This window comes from Dendropsophus ebraccatus, chromosome 13 (genome assembly GCF_027789765.1).
Source record: "Dendropsophus ebraccatus isolate aDenEbr1 chromosome 13, aDenEbr1.pat, whole genome shotgun sequence".
NCBI lineage: Eukaryota > Metazoa > Chordata > Amphibia > Anura > Hylidae > Dendropsophus > Dendropsophus ebraccatus.
In genome coordinates this window covers 8,803,701-8,820,854 of record NC_091466.1, presented here as the reverse complement: position 1 = coordinate 8,820,854, position 17,154 = coordinate 8,803,701, and the positions used below count along the sequence as shown (strand labels likewise).

The 17,154-nt window shown below is 42.1% G+C and overlaps 1 protein-coding gene across 1 annotated transcript; it reads left to right on the top strand.

The window, feature by feature from the left end:
• Window positions 1–1,245: 1,245 nt before the first annotated feature.
• Window positions 1,246–15,299, top strand: LOC138770405 (NACHT, LRR and PYD domains-containing protein 3-like). Its single transcript, XM_069949508.1, has 8 exons — window positions 1,246–1,299; window positions 1,564–1,741; window positions 4,642–4,707; window positions 6,052–7,792; window positions 9,583–9,669; window positions 12,314–12,484; window positions 12,824–12,994; window positions 14,314–15,299. Exons 1-8 carry the CDS (start codon window positions 1,246–1,248, stop codon window positions 14,405–14,407), a joined length of 2,562 nt encoding a protein of 853 aa, XP_069805609.1. The 3' UTR covers window positions 14,408–15,299.
• The last annotated feature ends 1,855 nt before the right edge of the window (window positions 15,300–17,154 follow it).

The window sequence follows — 17,154 nt, the reverse complement described above, 5'->3', positions numbered from 1 at the left end:
GTCATAGAAACGTCATAGAGACATGTCAAAAGTTTTGATCAGTCTGGGTGTTCATACCTGTACTCACCGGGAGATAGAGCGAGGAAACGACCGCAGCTGCAGCACATCCTCTCTCCGCGCTGAAATTTTTAAAAAAAGAGTCGGACTTATAATGGGCTCCTATGGAGCCCAACTCTTTTTTTTTTTTTAACTCTGCTGCTTGCTTTCCCGATCAGTACGGGTGTGAAAACTCAGACCCGGACCAATCAAAACTTTTGACATGTATCTATGACGTCTCTTTGACATGTCAAAAGTTCTTTTTATAATGACAGGTACACTTTATGGCCTTAGCAGGGCATGTTACCGTGATATAGATATACTGTATTGTAAGAGGCTTTACTAGACTGACTCTTTACTTTGGAGGCTGCAATAAGTTGTACAACCAACATGGCTGCTTTTCTCCAGCGACAGCAACTCAGTTTCATTGAAGTGAATGGAGCTTAAAGTGACTCTGTACCCACAATCTGTCCCCCCCAAACCCCTTGTACCGTCAGATAGCTGCTTTTAATCCAAGATCTGTCCTGAGGTCAGGTGATGCAGTTATTGTCCAAAAAAACAAGTTTTAAACTCGCCGTTCCGTGCCCAACGGCCGTGGCTTAAATTGTGTATGCATTAGGCTGGCCCACCCTCTCTGTCACTCCTCCCCACCCTCCTCATCATTAGGAATGCTCCAGGCACATTGTCTCCTATTCATCAGCTGTGTGAATACTGAACATGGGCTGGATCGTTCAGGCACCTGTGCAATGTTCAGACAGGAGAAAATGTTCCAGTAGCATTCCTAATGATGAGGAGGGTGGGGAGGAGGGATGGAGGGGTGGTGCACAGATACTCTAGACCACGCCAGCTTGGCACGGGGCTGCAAGTTTAAAAGTTGGTTTTTAGGACAATAACTGCATCACCTGCCGAACGGACCCCAGGACAGATCTTGGATTAAAAGCAGCTATCTGATGGTACAAGCGTTTTTTTTTTTTGGGGGGGGGGGGGGGGCAGATTTTGGGTACAGAGTTGCTTTAAATGAGAAGTCTGGGCAGGGGATAAAAAAAAAAATAACAGGCACTTACATCCCTGTCTCTAGTCTTGGAGCCCACATACCGCCGCTGCAGTCCCCGGCCACTTCCTAGTGTGAGAGGGGACCTGAGACATGACATTCTAGGCCTGCTCAGTCAGTCATAGTAGGGATCCACCTCTGCCGCTGACTGGAACGTCATGTCTGGGGAACTGGAGCGACGGTATGCGGGTACAAGTGCTGGAGCTAGGAAGGTAATTTTTTATCTTTTCACTTTTGAAAAAAATCTCCAGCTCGGACTTCTCCTTTAATTGCAAAACCACACCTGAGCTGGAGACCAGAGCCGCGCTAGAGGTAAGTGGCCATGTTTGCTTTTTATGCGGGATAACCCATTTAACGTGTTACTGTCGTTACAAAATCCAGAAAGACACGTCCAAAGTTTTTATCGTGCGGGTCTGAGTGTTCAGTCTCTGACCAACTCTATGCCAGACTATGACTGTCATCTCCTCGTCTTCTAGAAGTATGAACAGATGAGAAAAGATCTGGGCATATTTGCTTTCTCGGAGAAGATGGTACAAGACATCATGGAGGGAGGCCGGGAAACCATCGTAGCATTTTGGGAATGTCTCTATAAGATGTACGGTTATCATTCATGTGGTAACTTGTCATGTCTGGTGCATGAGCTGGAAAATGTAGGTAAGTGTCATTTATTACATCATATCATTTATAGTGTATCTGTCATTTATTACTTCATATCGTTTATAGTGTATCTGTCATTTATTACTTCATATCGTTTATAGTGTACCTGTCATTTATTACTTCATATCATTTATAGTGTATCTGTCATTTATTACGTCATATCATTTATAGTGTATCTGTCATTTATTACGTCATATCATTTATAGTGTATCTGTCATTTATTACATCATATCATTTATAGTGTATCTGTCATTTATTACGTCATTTCATGTAAAGTGTATCTGCCATTTATTACGTCATATCATTTATAGTGTATCTGTCATTTATTACGTCATATCATTTATAGTGTATCTGTCATTTATTACGTCATATCATTTATAGTGTATCTGTCATTTATTACGTCATATCATTTATAGTGTATCTGTCATTTAAAAAAAAAAAAATTAACATGTCAAAAGTTTTAATCAGTCCAGGTCTAAGTGGTCAGAACTGTACCGATCGGGAGAACGAGCTCCCCACTCTGTGTGAGCGAGAAAAGACGGCCTCATAGACTTTTATTATGAGTCGGACTCATCATGTGACTCGGGGCGCGGCCTTCTCACAATCGGTCAGGGTCTGAACACTCAGACCTGGACTGGTCAAAACTTTTGACATGTTTGTCTGGCGGGTCAAAAGTTTCAAAAAGTTTTTTAAATAACAGTGACACAAAAAAAAGGAATATGGTTTTATTTGAATAGGTTCATGGTTTTAACTTCACCGTTCCACTACAACGCCACATTCAATGTCCCCTAAATAAAGTAATTTGGTCAGTTAAAAAAAAACAAAAAAAAACACTGGAATAGGTTTCATAAATCAATAAAAATAAACAAAATATTAAAAACCATAAAATGAAAGACAAATGGTAAATTTGTTTTAAAGGGGTAGTTCACCAATTTTTTTTTCATTGAAATCAACTGGTGCCAGAAAGTGCCAGACATTTGTAATTTATTGCTATTAAAAACTGCTGTATGCCCTGCAGGAAGTGGTGTGTTCTTTGCAGTCTGACACAGTGCTCTCTGCTGCCACCTCTGTCCATGTCAGGAACTGTCCAGAACAGCAGCAAATCCCCATAGAAAACCTCTCCTGCTCTGGACACTTCCTGACATGGACAGAAGTGGCAGCAGAGAGCACTGTGTCAGACTGGAGAGAATACACCACTTCCTGCAGGACATACAGCAGCTGATAACTACTGTAAGACTTAAGATTTTTTTTTAATAGAGTTACAAATCTCTGGCACCAGTTGATTTAAAAGAAAAATGCTCTCAGTTCTTTTTTTTTTTTGCATTAAACACAGGAAAAGTCGCAATTTTTTTAGCAAATAAAGGACCCACGCAAACCATTGATAAGGTTCCCTCCGAGGGCCACACAGGAGATGTTTCTAAAAGCTATGGATTCAGGGTGATAAATATTAGGTACAACTTTTCTGTTAATACCCGCTGTGTTACAGAAAAAAATTGACTAAATTTGAAAATTTCACCTCCACTTTGCTTAAAGGGAACCAATCGGCCCAATTTGGCTGATATGGTTCCCAGGAGAGCGGTATATAGCTCCTGCAGCAGCAGTGGCACGTACCGGCCGCAGCTGCAGCAGGAGTTTTATACTGGAGAAAAAAGAGTTTAATTCTCTGGGCGCATGACAGACACAGGCGGGGAAGTAATCATCTGGGTGGCTCCCTGCCCGTGTCTAGTCACCACGCTCTGCCTGTCAACGCGGTCCGTGGGAATGATTGACAGGCAGAGATACCAGTAACGGACCTCTCTGCCTGTCATTCATCCTCTCCGAGCGCGTTCACAAGCAGAGCGTGATGACTAGATATGGGCAGGGAGCCACCCAGATGATTACTTCCCTGCCGACTGGTTCCCTTTAATTCTTGTGAACCACCTGTCATGCAGTTTTTAAAATTTGGGGGGAGGGGGGCTTCATGGGGGTTACTCACATGCAGGGTTCTCAAATACACTTAAAAAAAATACAGTACATACATACTCTCACTGCCACACACATACACACAGCACTTACAGCTCTCAGTCTTCCCCTTTTCCTCTTTGTAGTCAGGCTGATCGCTCCACATGGTAACTTCAAGGACCTGCAGGTCATGTGAATCAGGTCCTTCATCACTCTCCCTCTCTGTGTGCAGGGAATATAGGCTGGAGACAACCGCACTGATATAACCTGCAGAGAAATTAGATGTTCTTCTAATGCATGGGGTAAAGAACAGGCAGAAGAGGAGGGAGAATGCCTTCTGGGACTTGTAGTACTGAGCAACTGCTCAGCCAGGAAGTACAAAGCTAAGACCTAGAGCCTCTCCTGACATGTGACACACGGGCGCCAGAATTGGATGAAACAACCACATGATGGGGTCAAATGGGCATTGTATGAGAAATAGAAGAGACTTCTGTATGCCAATATGTATATGTATATTTGTATGTATGTCTATATGTATATGTATATTTGTATGTATGTCTATATATATATGTATATTTGTAGTATGTCTATATGTTTATGTATATTTGTATGTATGTCTATATGTATATGTATATTTGTATGTATGTCTATATGTATATGTATATTTGTATGTATGTCTATATGTATATGTATATTTGTATGTATGTCTATATGTTTATGTATATTTGTATGTATGTCTATATGTATATGTATATTTGTAGTATGTCTATATGTTTATGTATATTTGTATGTATGTCTATATGTATATGTATATTTGTATGTATGTCTATATGTATATGTATATATGTATGTATGTCTATATGTATATGTATATTTGTATGTATGTCTATATGTATATGTATATTTGTATGTATGTCTATATGTATCTGAATATTTAGTTATCCATTTCTATTTAGGTGACACTCTGATGCAGCAAATCCAACAGGATAAATATGGACACTCGTTACCTCCAGAGTTAAAAGGTAATTACAGAGATGTAGCAGAGACGCGTGGAGACTTTCAGACCATTGCTGCTCCACTGAGAATTCTGGGAAGAAAGGGTATGCAAAATAGCTCTCACACCTCTTGAGCAAAGAGATGTCCCTTCAAGTCAAGTCTCGCTCAGTCAAGGAGCCTTAGAACATTGACTGGGGATTTTATGCCAAGCCAAACAATCTCTCCAAAAGGAAAGATTTCTGCAGACAGCTGTTTCAGGGTTTTTGCCCCTCATCAGTGCATAGCAGAGTGTTGTCTGGCCAGTGGGAGGTCTATCGACGTGGGTTAAAGGGATAGTGAAAAAAAATATACAAACACATGTACACTGCCAAAAAACAAGCGTCATCAGTAGTATAGGAAGTGAGATACCTTAGAATGTGGAACATGAAATGTGCGCCACTTTTCAGTACACATAACACTGGACTGCATGCGTACTGTGTCCCCCTCTGGAACGCAAAGCGACCAGTATGAGACAAACAGCTCAACGGGCCTATGTACCGTGGACCAATGGGAAACAAAGTGCGGCTGTCATAAAGATTGGGAGGGACTGTCAAAGTCCTTAATATTTAACCCGTACAGGGTCGGTAAGTGTAATATAGGGTAATAATGTAAAACGGTGTAACCAAAGGAGACTTTCCCGATCCCGGAAAAATTACCCTGTCATAGGTACTCTGTAGCTCACAGGGATATTGCCCCAATAGGAGCTCAGTCGCCGTGTCCTGTGGGGGCTATAGGGTGGCGTGTCCAATACCCATTCATACTTCACCGTTATCAGGACAAAGGTGAAAGTACATTAGAAAACGCATGATTAATGCATGTTACGGACCTCACAGGCAAGAATGTACAAAAACGCATAAATGATGAACAATCTTGGTGACTTCCCAATTTGGCTCCAAAGAACTACAAAGATAAAGATAAAAATTATTATCATTATTAGAACTAATTGTTAGGGATATGATATGTTCATCTACTCTGTGTGGGGGTAAAGAGCAATTGCAAGAAGATGTTAGGGGGACAAAAGCCGCGTCATAGAGGGTAGGGGGGGGTCTCTTCCCACTGGGGGGCGGGCCGGCCCACCTTCAGTGCTGCAGGCCTCGGTAATAGTCCGGCACCATGCGCGAGAAAAGGGCCACAGTTCAAAAAAAGGACCGCGGCATCGGCATCCCCGTATATATTCATGGTAAGAACAGAAAAGCTATGTACCTACCGCTTTAAAGCCAATCTATCAGATATAAGCAATGAAAATTTTGCCTTAAAATTAAAAGTAAATTAGTAAAATTAAAGAATTAAATTTTAGTAAATAAAAAAAAAAATCTCCTTTTTTGATTCAGATATCCAGGAACGTCACAAACAACATCTTCTTGGATATGCTGAGAATGTAGTTGGCTGCAGGACATCGACCTGTATGGGGGACGTGCACCATGGGGAACATTACATGGACATGATGGTTGTTTATTCTGAAGACCTTCACAGACGTTCCCAACATGAACTTCTAGAGAGCGGAGTAAGACATGAGAGCTGTTTGCTTAGACATGGGCAACGTTTAAATGAATTAATTTCCCACGACAGACTCTTTCGATGGTCGCAGCGATGGCCACAGCAATGGCCACAGGATTTCAAGGGTGTTCCACACTCAGTGATGGTAACCGGAGCAGCAAGAGTGGGAAAGACCACCCTAATAGAGAGATTGGTCTGTGACTGGGTGAGCGGGAAAATCTATCAAAGATTCTCCTTTATCTTTTACTTCAGATTCCGGGAACTGAACAGATTGGACAAGGTCAGCTTGGAGGCCATGATCCTCCATGTCTACCCATACCTGCACAGCCAGCTTACAGGGATCTTACAGGCTCCAGAGAGAATCCTTTTTATATTTGACGGCTTGGATGAGAGTGTCCACCCAATAAATTTTATATCTTGTCGACTCTGCAGTAATATAAGCCAAGTAGAAAGTGTTGGAGTGATTGTGGTCAGTTTGGTGAGACAGTCTCTTCTGAAGGGGTGTTCGGTGCTCATGACCAGTAAGACGTCCAGAGTCACACGGGCAGACATCGGCGCTCCCATGCGCGTAGTGGAAATTATGGGATTCCGTCCTAAAGATAAAGAATTGTACTTTCAGAATTATTTTAAAGAGAAGACGTTGTCAGACCAAGTTCTGCGATATGTGAAAACCAACGGGGCTCTATACAGTTTCTGCTATATCCCAACATTCTGCCGCATAGTCTGTGAGGTGTTGTCCCTGCATTGCAAGGACCAACCAATGAATGATCAGAACTTTCCATCATTGCCAAAAACACTGACACAGCTGATGGCCGGTTTTGTTGGCCAAATTCTGTCCGGTCACAAGCAGGATAAGGGCCACATCCGGAAACTGTTAACATCCCTTGGCTGGATGGCCGACTATGGACTTGCCAATAATATCCAGGATTTCCAGGAGAACGTTCTGGCCAAGTATAACGTTGATGTCACCTCTGATCTTCTGCAGCTTTTCATGTTCAAAACCGGTCGTCCTCCGGATGTCACCTTCTCCTTCTTACACCTCCTCCTCCCAGAATTTTTAGCTGCTTTAGTACATTATATGAACTATTCTCCTGAGAAACTCTATATATCTCTGGGAAAAGCCAAATCTTATAAGAATTGCCATCTTGAACTCTTTCTGTGTTTCCTCTGCGGTCTTTCTGACCAATCCACAAGGGCTATATTGTCACCTTACTTGGGAAACTTGTCCTCCCGGGCCATCACACGTGCCATCAAGTGTGTATCCACATGGCTCATCCAGCGAGCCAATAAGGAGGCTCCAAAACTGAAGGGATATGTGTACGACAAGAGAAGATATCTCACCGTGTTTTACTGTCTTAATGAAATGCAGAATAAAGATTTAGTCAAGGAAGCTCTGGGATCCAACTACAGATTGTTGCTGTCTTATGCCTTCCTGACACGTCTGGACTGCCAAGCATTGTCTTTTATACTCGAATCGTGTAAAGATATTGAGGAGTTGGATCTAAATTACTGTACACTTCACCTGGACTGCTTGGGGAAATTTACCGCACATCTGCACAACCTCACACACATAAGGTAAATGATTGTGTTCACTTTTCTCCTTAAAGCCCCCCAAAGCTCCTCCCACGTGGCACTACAGGTAGAGTCCTCTGTATAACACCAGGTTGGGGGCTGGACTGGTTCAACACTTAGAGAGTGGTGAAATCATGGACCAAGGGCCGAATGTGTAAATTGAGAGGTCCATCAAGAAATAACACAGAAAAAGTAATACTATACAGCTACAAAACAGATGACGATATACATTGAAGCCGCAACACCAAAAAGGAAAAGTGATGGAATTATGGAGATAACAGGATCGGTAGACATGTTAATGATATGCGAATTATGAACATTTTTTATAGTAAACTAAATATTAATTTATACTTTATCGAGTGGCCATGGCCGATTCATTAAATAAGTTCAAGGGAGGCCTGGATGCTTTTCTTCAAAAATATAATATTACAAGTTATAGGCATTAGATTTCCGGTGATACGTTGATCCAGAGATTATTCTGATCGCCATTGGAGTCGGGATGGAATTTTCTCCCTGTGATGGAGCAATTGTCATCTGCCTTATTTGGGTTTTGCCTTCTTCTGGATCAACACAGTAGGGTTTCTTGAGGTTGAACGTTGAACTTGATGGACTCTTGTCTTCTTTCAACCTTATCAACTATGTAACTATGTAAATCATCAAGATCCACAGCTGGCAGCTCTCGTTGCAATCGCCAATGGTGTCTCAGATGTGCTGGATGAGAGACAGGCTTAGAGAACCTATGGCCATGGTAGCACATTAAGGCCACGCAGGCTGACCACAGTTTCAGAAGTGACACGTGGCCTGGCATTGCTGTGTTGAAATTGGCACCTTCGGAGAAATACAGTAGCAGTACCAATGGTTTCACAGCCAGATGAATGGCTGTGAAAAGTGTGAAAAGTGATACAAACACCATAATACCGGAAGTAGGGCCGGTGTGACATTTCCTCCTCAACACTAAAACACCAAAAAGGAAAAGCCGTAAAGTTATGGTGCAGAGCAAGGCCACAATGGAGGTTTACCCTCTTAAGAGATGAGTCTCTGCTCTTGGATGCAACAATAGCCGGAGATTGGCCTGGAGACCATGTGGGCAGCACCATAAAGAGGCCTTCACGAGGGAACGTCACACTGGCTATACTCCCAGGATTATGTGATCATTGTTAACATGTCTATCCATCCTGTGATTACCTCTGACTTTATGGTGTTGCAGTTTCAATGTTTGATGAGATGTTACTCTAAGAAGGAGGTAAGATCCATCCCTGCCCCACAGGTATTGATCCCTAATAAAGCCAAAGCCTTGGATGGGGAAAACTTTCTCTAAGTCGGTTAGTGAGCGGCTTGTTAGGGTTAGCCTAACACCCGGTCAGGTATGTTTTTTGCATATTATGAGGCCATGTATTCCGGTATACACCACACACCCCAGTGATATATTGACTTCTTCCTACAATACTGTGGCCTCTTCGGTGACGTGTTGAGTTTGGTAGAAGGAAACCAATTCAGATGAACTGGTAATAATGTTAAAATAGTCATTTCTAAGGACATTGTAAGTTTAGCCTGACAGCATGAAGAAGGGGAAGAAACAAGTATTTTTTAACTAATACTGTAGTTTTTTCATTTTAACATGTCGGTAGTCCATAGAGAGGATCCTTCCATGGATCTTACCCAAAGTTCAGCTCCATCACTGGGCCCATCTACACAATACTTCATGTCTATATCTAATGGCAGAAACTATGTCTCCTACCATATGTGTTCCTTGTACTATGTGTAATGGTTGTAATCTCTCTTATTGCTGATAGACTTAGAAGTATTAGGATGGAAGATGATGGGATTCAGTCTGTCTGTCCAGCACTAATCCATCCTGAGAGCAAAGTTCAGACCCTGGGGTAAGTTCTTTATTGTATTGTCTATTCTGTGTTGTTTCTATTTAGCTACATGGTCATGGTAAGGCTCATGGTGACCTGATACAAGAACAAACTTATTCAATTTGGTCATACAGATATCAAAGAACACAACAACCAAGATTGCATTATTTTCCCTATGCCCTGACCATTTATATATATATATAATTTACTGCAGTTAAAGGGAAACTCTGGATAAGAAACATTTAACCCTGTTCAATCCCCACCCATAATCTAAGCCTGTTTGTAATAGGTTTCTATTGCATGAATTGGGCCGTTTATCTGCAGCACATCCTAACACACACCCTGAAGCTGCAGAAAATCCTCACTGCCTGCTCCACTCCTCTGCCCTCCACCTTCCTTTCAAGACAGGGGTAACATGAACTCTGTCTCTTCTGTAGGCAAGCTGTAACACCTCATCTGTAACCCCACCCACCTCTGACATCACACACTTGGCCAAGGTCGGGGGAAACAGCCTCTCCTGAGTAGTATAGGGGAAAGGAGACACTGTTGTTTCATCTCTCTAATTTATGTATATAGATAGATAGATACTGTATTTAGTGTGCAAAGCAGAAGCAAATCGAGACAGTGGTGGGCAGATACTACAAGACAAGGGCAGATTCTGAGTTGGTTCTGAGCTGCAATACATACATGTTGGGAGATGTAGTTTCCCAGCTGAGTGCCATAATGTAAAACTGGGATAATTTGTAAAAGTCTGAATTTGTGACACAACCCTAGGAGCAGCATAGACAAGTGGGAAAGGTGTCCAATAATCAGTGGGGGATCAGTGAGTGCACCTACAGTATATGTTCTTGTGCATTTTATTTTTTATGGGATTGCTGGAGTTCCATTTTAACTTAACAGAGTCACAACGAACAATAGACTCACTATATAACTACTAAAATAACACTCCTATGTACAAGAATATAACTACTATAATGAACAGTAGGACAGTATGAGAACAAACAGTCCAGCACTCACTGATACCTTGCAAAGCTTCAGTTTATTCCATGCGGATAATACTGTGGGGCGAGGGGACGACGGACGGACGACGACAGGTGCAGGCGTGCTTCTGGAATCAATGACAGTTTCTGGCAAACTGTCCTTCTTCCAGCCAGGAGCGCACATCAGGGGGAAGAGGTGCAATATATACAGGTATGTGTGATACAAATGCCGTGGCCTAGGTTGCTGGCTGAGGTGTTTAGGCAGCAGGTGGGCTCTGGTGTTTGTGGGGCTGATACTTCTCTTGTCATGCCTCCCGGTCACACAGTCACCGGGCCTTTAAGAAGGGAAAGTGTAGTGTGAGGTTGCAGGTGCAACACAAATAAACTAACAGAGTCCAGCACTTAAACAGGAGGTTGGTTCTTTAATGAGTAAAACTTCAGTGCAATACAAAAACCCACAACAGGACCGCTCACAGGTGCTAGAGAACATTATGAGGTAGACTTAGGATATAGGTGAAGAATAGGAGTAGGAAGACTTCGTTCATGAGTAGTGTAGGGGCCATGTAGGGTCCTTGTCTAATTAGGGCAGTAGTCTGCCAGAATTGTAATGTAGATACTTGAAGGAAGAAAATGCTCATACTCACATACAAAGCTTCTGTATATATTACCATCTTCTGACTAACCAACTCGGCGACCGCCAGGTTAAGTAACACAAGTCCCAGGCCTCTGTCTCTGGGAGTAACTAACTTCTCAAGGTTTCCCAAGGTAGTCGAGCGTTTTCAGTAGGATACTTCGGCTCCCTGCAACTTTGTCCTACTAGGGATCAGTCCCTCTTCCTTTCTTTGGGGGTGACTGTCCTGACGATAAGAAGAATCCCAGGCATAGACAAGGGTTACCCACATCACAGTTACCCCACCTCTAAGGGTCTTGCAGTGCATGTCTGTGGTCTCAGTCTCTCACAGAAATAATCTCAGCCCCCGTCAAGGGCTCTGGCCTAAGCCAGGCCCGCTTAGCCACTGCAGCAGGGATCAGTCTCCCATACACTGAACTGAAATCTTTCCAGCCTAAAACGAGCGAATACTGTTCGATCGAATAGATATTCGATCGAATAGTGAGATAATTGAATATTTGATATTTGTACGAATATCCCGCAAATATTCAATAAATATTCGATAAGCGTTCAAATCCCCCAGTTTCCGGTTTTACCCTCCAAATGGTCAAATAGATGTTTTTCTGATTGAATATTCGAATATCTCACTATTTGCTCATCACTAATATATATATATATATATATATATATATATATATATATATATATATATATATATATTTAGTAAACTGGTATACACTGCAGCTATGCTCCTAACATAAGAAAGGAAAGTGGGACACCTAGTGGCAGGTGTGCTAAGTACAGCTTCATCCCTTAGTGTGGCACCTGCCAGAGATACTTTACCTAGGTGGTATAATTTAGTTGACCGCCCGTATGGGACATTACACAAAAAACATGGAGACATCATAAAAACATCTTATAAGGAAATAATGAGTTAATTTCTCTCATTCAGCCCCAATGGACCTGTGACATTCAGTTCTGCAATCTGGTCAATGCAAAAAATAAATCCTTTAAAATCCTTGTAATGTTCTTGTATTGATTGATCCAGAGTGACGGACGTCTTCCTTCTCTACAGGTTGGGTTGGAATAAATTGACCGACTTTTCGTGTATTCATTTGGCATCAGCAATAAGGAATAATCGATCCCTGAAGACTCTTGAGCTGTCTCATAATCCTCTGTACGGTCCTCACTTCAGTGACTTGATGGACGCCCTGTCTACTCCAGCCTGTGGGATAGAGGAATTATTGTATGTATAAGATATAACACATGCATAGCCTTGTGACCTATGTGATAGAAGCCGCAGGAGCGGATTCCAGTGGATCTTTCACATAGATTTGCTGAGTAGGATATCACAATACAATAAAATACAAAGATCAACCTATTGAAATGTAGTAATAATAAAAGTTACACAAGATACAAAACATTCAAATGGTACAATAGAGCAGGTGTATAAAGTCTCATCCACAGAAGCTGGAGGGACGTCTTAGTATTGTTAAAGGTATAACAGGAATCTAAACCATTAGATATAGGCGACTGCCCAAGAATATGGCTCCTTTCTTTTTAATTTTCTTTGTCTTTTATCCAGTTTGGAATCGATTGGATTGACCCACAAATCCTGCATCCTATTGGCGTCTGGAATAAAGAATAATCGTTCCCTGAGGAAGCTTCACCTGTGCAGAAACTCTCTTAGTGGTTCTCACTTCAGTTACTTGTTGTCCACTGTGTCCAAACCGGCCTGCAGGATAGAGGAGTTACAGTGAGTATAACACATACTATAGATATAGGGAGGATTGTAGTAGTATATAGTATGTAGTGCACCATCCCTCTAATATACAGGAGGAGAATCACGTCATAGAAACAGCTGGGCTATCAGGGTCATCACTCTCACTCTTAGAGACATACTGTACTTGGCTAGAAACAGGGGAGGGCGCTCCTGTGGCCCATGTGTGAGTAGTGATGAGCGGACCCACATTCCAATTAGCCATTGTAGGAAATGTAAAGTACGTCCGGAGCCGTCTGCACAGTCAATTTTGCGCATCTGTGTGGCCGCATGGAATTCTGGTCGAATTGTATATAGTGTGTATACTCTCCGTCCGGGCTTCCATAGTAATTAAAGCGATTGGCCGCTGTAATTAAATAACGTCCGTTGTTTAATAAAAAAAATACTGTGTGAATGTGGCCTAAAAGGAGATTGTGATTGGCGTTTCCTTTAGCTAGCAGCTAGGACTGTGATTCCTAGAAAATGAAACTCGAATTCTGCAGAAATCAATAGTCCAGGTGATTTAAAGAAACTTTGTAATTGGGTTTATTAGTCAAACATGCCATTATCTGCATTCACAAAGCCTTTCCCCAGCCCCCCCCCCCTCCTCTCTCATTCACTGCTCATTATCAGGAAATCTCGACTCTTTTACATCAGTCAAGTTCTGTATAACCTATGGGGAGGGGAGGGGGGAGGAGGGAGATTAGTCGCCAGCAGAGAACGAAGGATTACACAGCGCGACCTGTGTGAAAGCCGGTATTCAGAGGTCAGAGAGGTCAGTGCTTACTTCAGAGGAGATAGCCCGGTGATGTAGCTGTAAATTAACTCTTTGTTGTCCTGTTTTGGTGCCTCATCTCCCTCCACCCCCTCCAATCTCCGTAGAGATCAATGAAGACAGGGGGGAGAGCTTCAAACTGCTTTTTCATGATAAAAATGCATTTTTCGGCTAATAAACCCAATCACAAAGTTTCTTAAAATTGCCTGCATTATTGATTTCTTAAAAAAAAAAAAAAAAAAAAAAAAAACGACAGGTACAGTTTAAGTTCAGACCAAACGGTTGAACCCAAATTTCCATGGGTCCACTCATCACTAATTACCAGGTTTTCTTAAGAAAGTGTTAAAAAAAAATACGCCCGCAGAATTGTCTATAGAAGGATCATGTGATATGATGTCATAATATATAAATCCTCCCAGTGTTATCAAATTTTAAAAACGATTACTAGATTGTACAGATCCCATCTTCAGACTGATCTGGGGTGATCAGGGAATCCTTCTCATACACACCACTAATACTGAGGATTCCGCTTCTCTTCTAGTATAAGGAACAATGGGTTGTCTGAAAGAGAGACGGAACAATTAAGAAAGCTGGAAACCAAGAAACCCAACCTGAAGCTCCATTACAGATACTAGCCGCCTGTCTATCAGGGAGGAGCAGATACTGAGGCTGTTTGTGTCGATGCTTCCAGGACAGAGTGTTGTGATGGATTATGGGTTATATTGCTGATCCACAGGAGAACACAAAGGATTTTATTGTATTATTATGCTTTTATGTTCCCACAACACCTCTTTGTGGCCAGCCATTACTTTGACTCAAAATATGTTTTAAATATGCAAATTATGGCTGTAATTTGCATAATAAGGCCGTATTTTAGTCTCAAAAGACGTTGTGTGAACATAGCCTTAAGGTGAAATGTTTGTGACCTGAATAAAGTTGTTATTGTGGCCTGCACGTTTCTCCGCACACCCCAAATGGGACGGCCAAAGACTCACACACTTATATAACTTTTTGACACTAGTTGATTTAAAAAGATTTCCCCCCTCTGGAGCCAGGATAAAAAAAATACATAGCTGCTTTCTTTGAAAACAGTGCCACACCATGGTGGTGTGTGGTATTACAGGTTGGCTCCATTGACTTCAATGGAGCAGAGCTGCAACCCCCCCCCCCTCACACACACACACCTACACGCCATGTTCTAATCCGCGATGTCCCTTTAATAAAGATGTTTTTTCATTTGTTAGAGATACAAAATGTCTCTTGTGATGCTGTCACATGTTATCAGACTGTCTATAGCTTATGATAATATAGCTTTGTTCACACTGAGCTTTGCAGGGGCACCTGATATTGATGGGCATATTGCACCACTGTTTAGTGTATAGGAGCAGTAGTGTAGCTACCATAGAGGCAGGCCAGGCAGCTGCTATGGGGCCCATGCTGCAGGGAAGATAAGAGCCCTCCTGTGCCCTTCTGCTTAACCCCTTATGTACTGCAGTGTGTAAGTGAACCAAAGTTCACTTACATGCTGCAACACAAAAGGGTTAAAAAGCAGAGGACAAGGATGTCTCTGCTTAACTGCTCTAGGGGAACCGAGGTCAGGGGTTATCAGTGCACAAGCGCCTTGTCTTCTGCTTTTTAACCCTTTGTTTTGTGTTGCAGCATGTTTCTGTCACTTACACACTGCAGTACATAAGGGGTTAAGCAGAAGGTAGTCTGCTCCTGCTCCTATGGCTCCTAATGAGCCCTTATAGTTAAATACAGTGGACTGACAGAGCAAGCAGCAATTGGCTCTCTGCTCTACCACTCACTATCATTGGTAATGTTCAGCGGTAGTATGGAGGCAATATGTAATTACTATAGTGGTAACATTTATTGGCTACAATTTTATAAGATAACTATGTATTGGTACAACTATAAATAAATATCCTGTACCCCAAAGATCAATAAAATTAATGCCAATTTAGAAATCTGAAAAAAATGTTTATTATACACCATCGCATAATACAACAGTAAAAACAAGACCTGGGGAGGCAGGAGGCCATGTTACTGGGACACAACATCACTATGTGTAATGACTGATGGCTGACGCTAGGGTAAAGGAAAAAATAAAGATTATACTTACCTGTCCAGGCTCCTCCAGTGTCCTGATGCTTTTTTCCTGTGTTTGCTGCTCACTACAGCCGCCTACAGCACTTTCAAAACCATCTCTGAAGTGACAGGCTGCTCAGCCAATCACTGGCCTCTGTGCTGACCTGTCTCTGCCAGTGATTGGTTGAGAGTCACTTCAGAGGCAGAATCATAGGTCACCGAGGTGGCTCCAGTGAGTGGGGAACACAGGAACAAGACTGGATGATATCCGGGGAGCTTGGACAGGTAAGTACATCTCTTACATCAAGGTAATGGGTGCACAGACATTGCTAAATAAATTTCCATAAATCTCAATGTAAAACAACACATTTGAGAATGAAATTGTTGCTACAGAAAATATCACCCATGGCAACCAATCAGTTCATTGTTTTTATTTTAAAACCTGATGTACAGATGGTGATCAGAATTTTTTTTTATAGACCAAAGTTCAGTGCAGTAAAAATGACTCATTACTGAGTAACTATGATAAAAAAGAAAAATCACACATAGGGTGCGGCCTAACTAGGAACGTAGAAGCACTGGCTACAAAGAAGAGTAAAGATACGAAAGGTAATTCATAGGTGTGAAAATGAAGCAAAATATGTCGTTTTATGTCATAAAGAATAATTACACTAACAATATAAAACGTAATGGAAATAGAAAAAATACATATGGGGGGGGGGGGGGGGAAATAACCCTAACCCCAGGGGGGGGGGAAAAACCCAAACCCAGAGGGGGGATAACCCAAACCCCAGGGGGGGGGGAATAACCCTAACCCAGAGGGGGGATAACCCTAACCCCAGGGGGGGGGGAATAACCCTAACCCAGAGGGGGGATAACCCTAACCCCAGGGGGGGGGAATAACCCTAACCCCAGGGGGGCTTCTAGTATAAGTGTAAAAAAAAAAGTGTTAATAAAAAAAAAAAAACTCCCCTAATAAAAGTCAGAATCACCCCCCTTTTCCCAGGTTATAAATAAAAATAAATAAACATGTTTGCTATCGCCGCGTGCGTAATCGCCCGAACTATTAATTAATCACATTCCTGATCTCGTACGGTAAACGGCGTCAGCGCAAAAAAATCCCAAAGTGCAAAATTGCACATTTTTGGTCGCATCAAATTCAGAAAAATTGTAATAAAAAGTGATCAAAAAGTCGTATATGCGCAATCAAGCTACCGGTAGAAAGATCACATCATGGCGCAAAAAATGACACCTGACACAGCCCCATAGACCAAAGGATAAAAGCGCTATAAGC

Excerpts from the sequence above, each read along its gene's own strand:
- LOC138770405 (XM_069949508.1), top strand. The coding sequence starts at position 1,246 with ATGTCTGGGGAACTGGAGCGACGGTATGCGGGTACAAGTGCTGGAGCT. Across the intron at positions 9,670-12,313 it reads AGCAAAGTTCAGACCCTGGG|GTTGGGTTGGAATAAATTGA; the intron begins GTAAGTTCTTTA and ends CCTTCTCTACAG. Across the intron at positions 12,995-14,313 it reads TGCAGGATAGAGGAGTTACA|TATAAGGAACAATGGGTTGT; the intron begins GTGAGTATAACA and ends CTTCTCTTCTAG.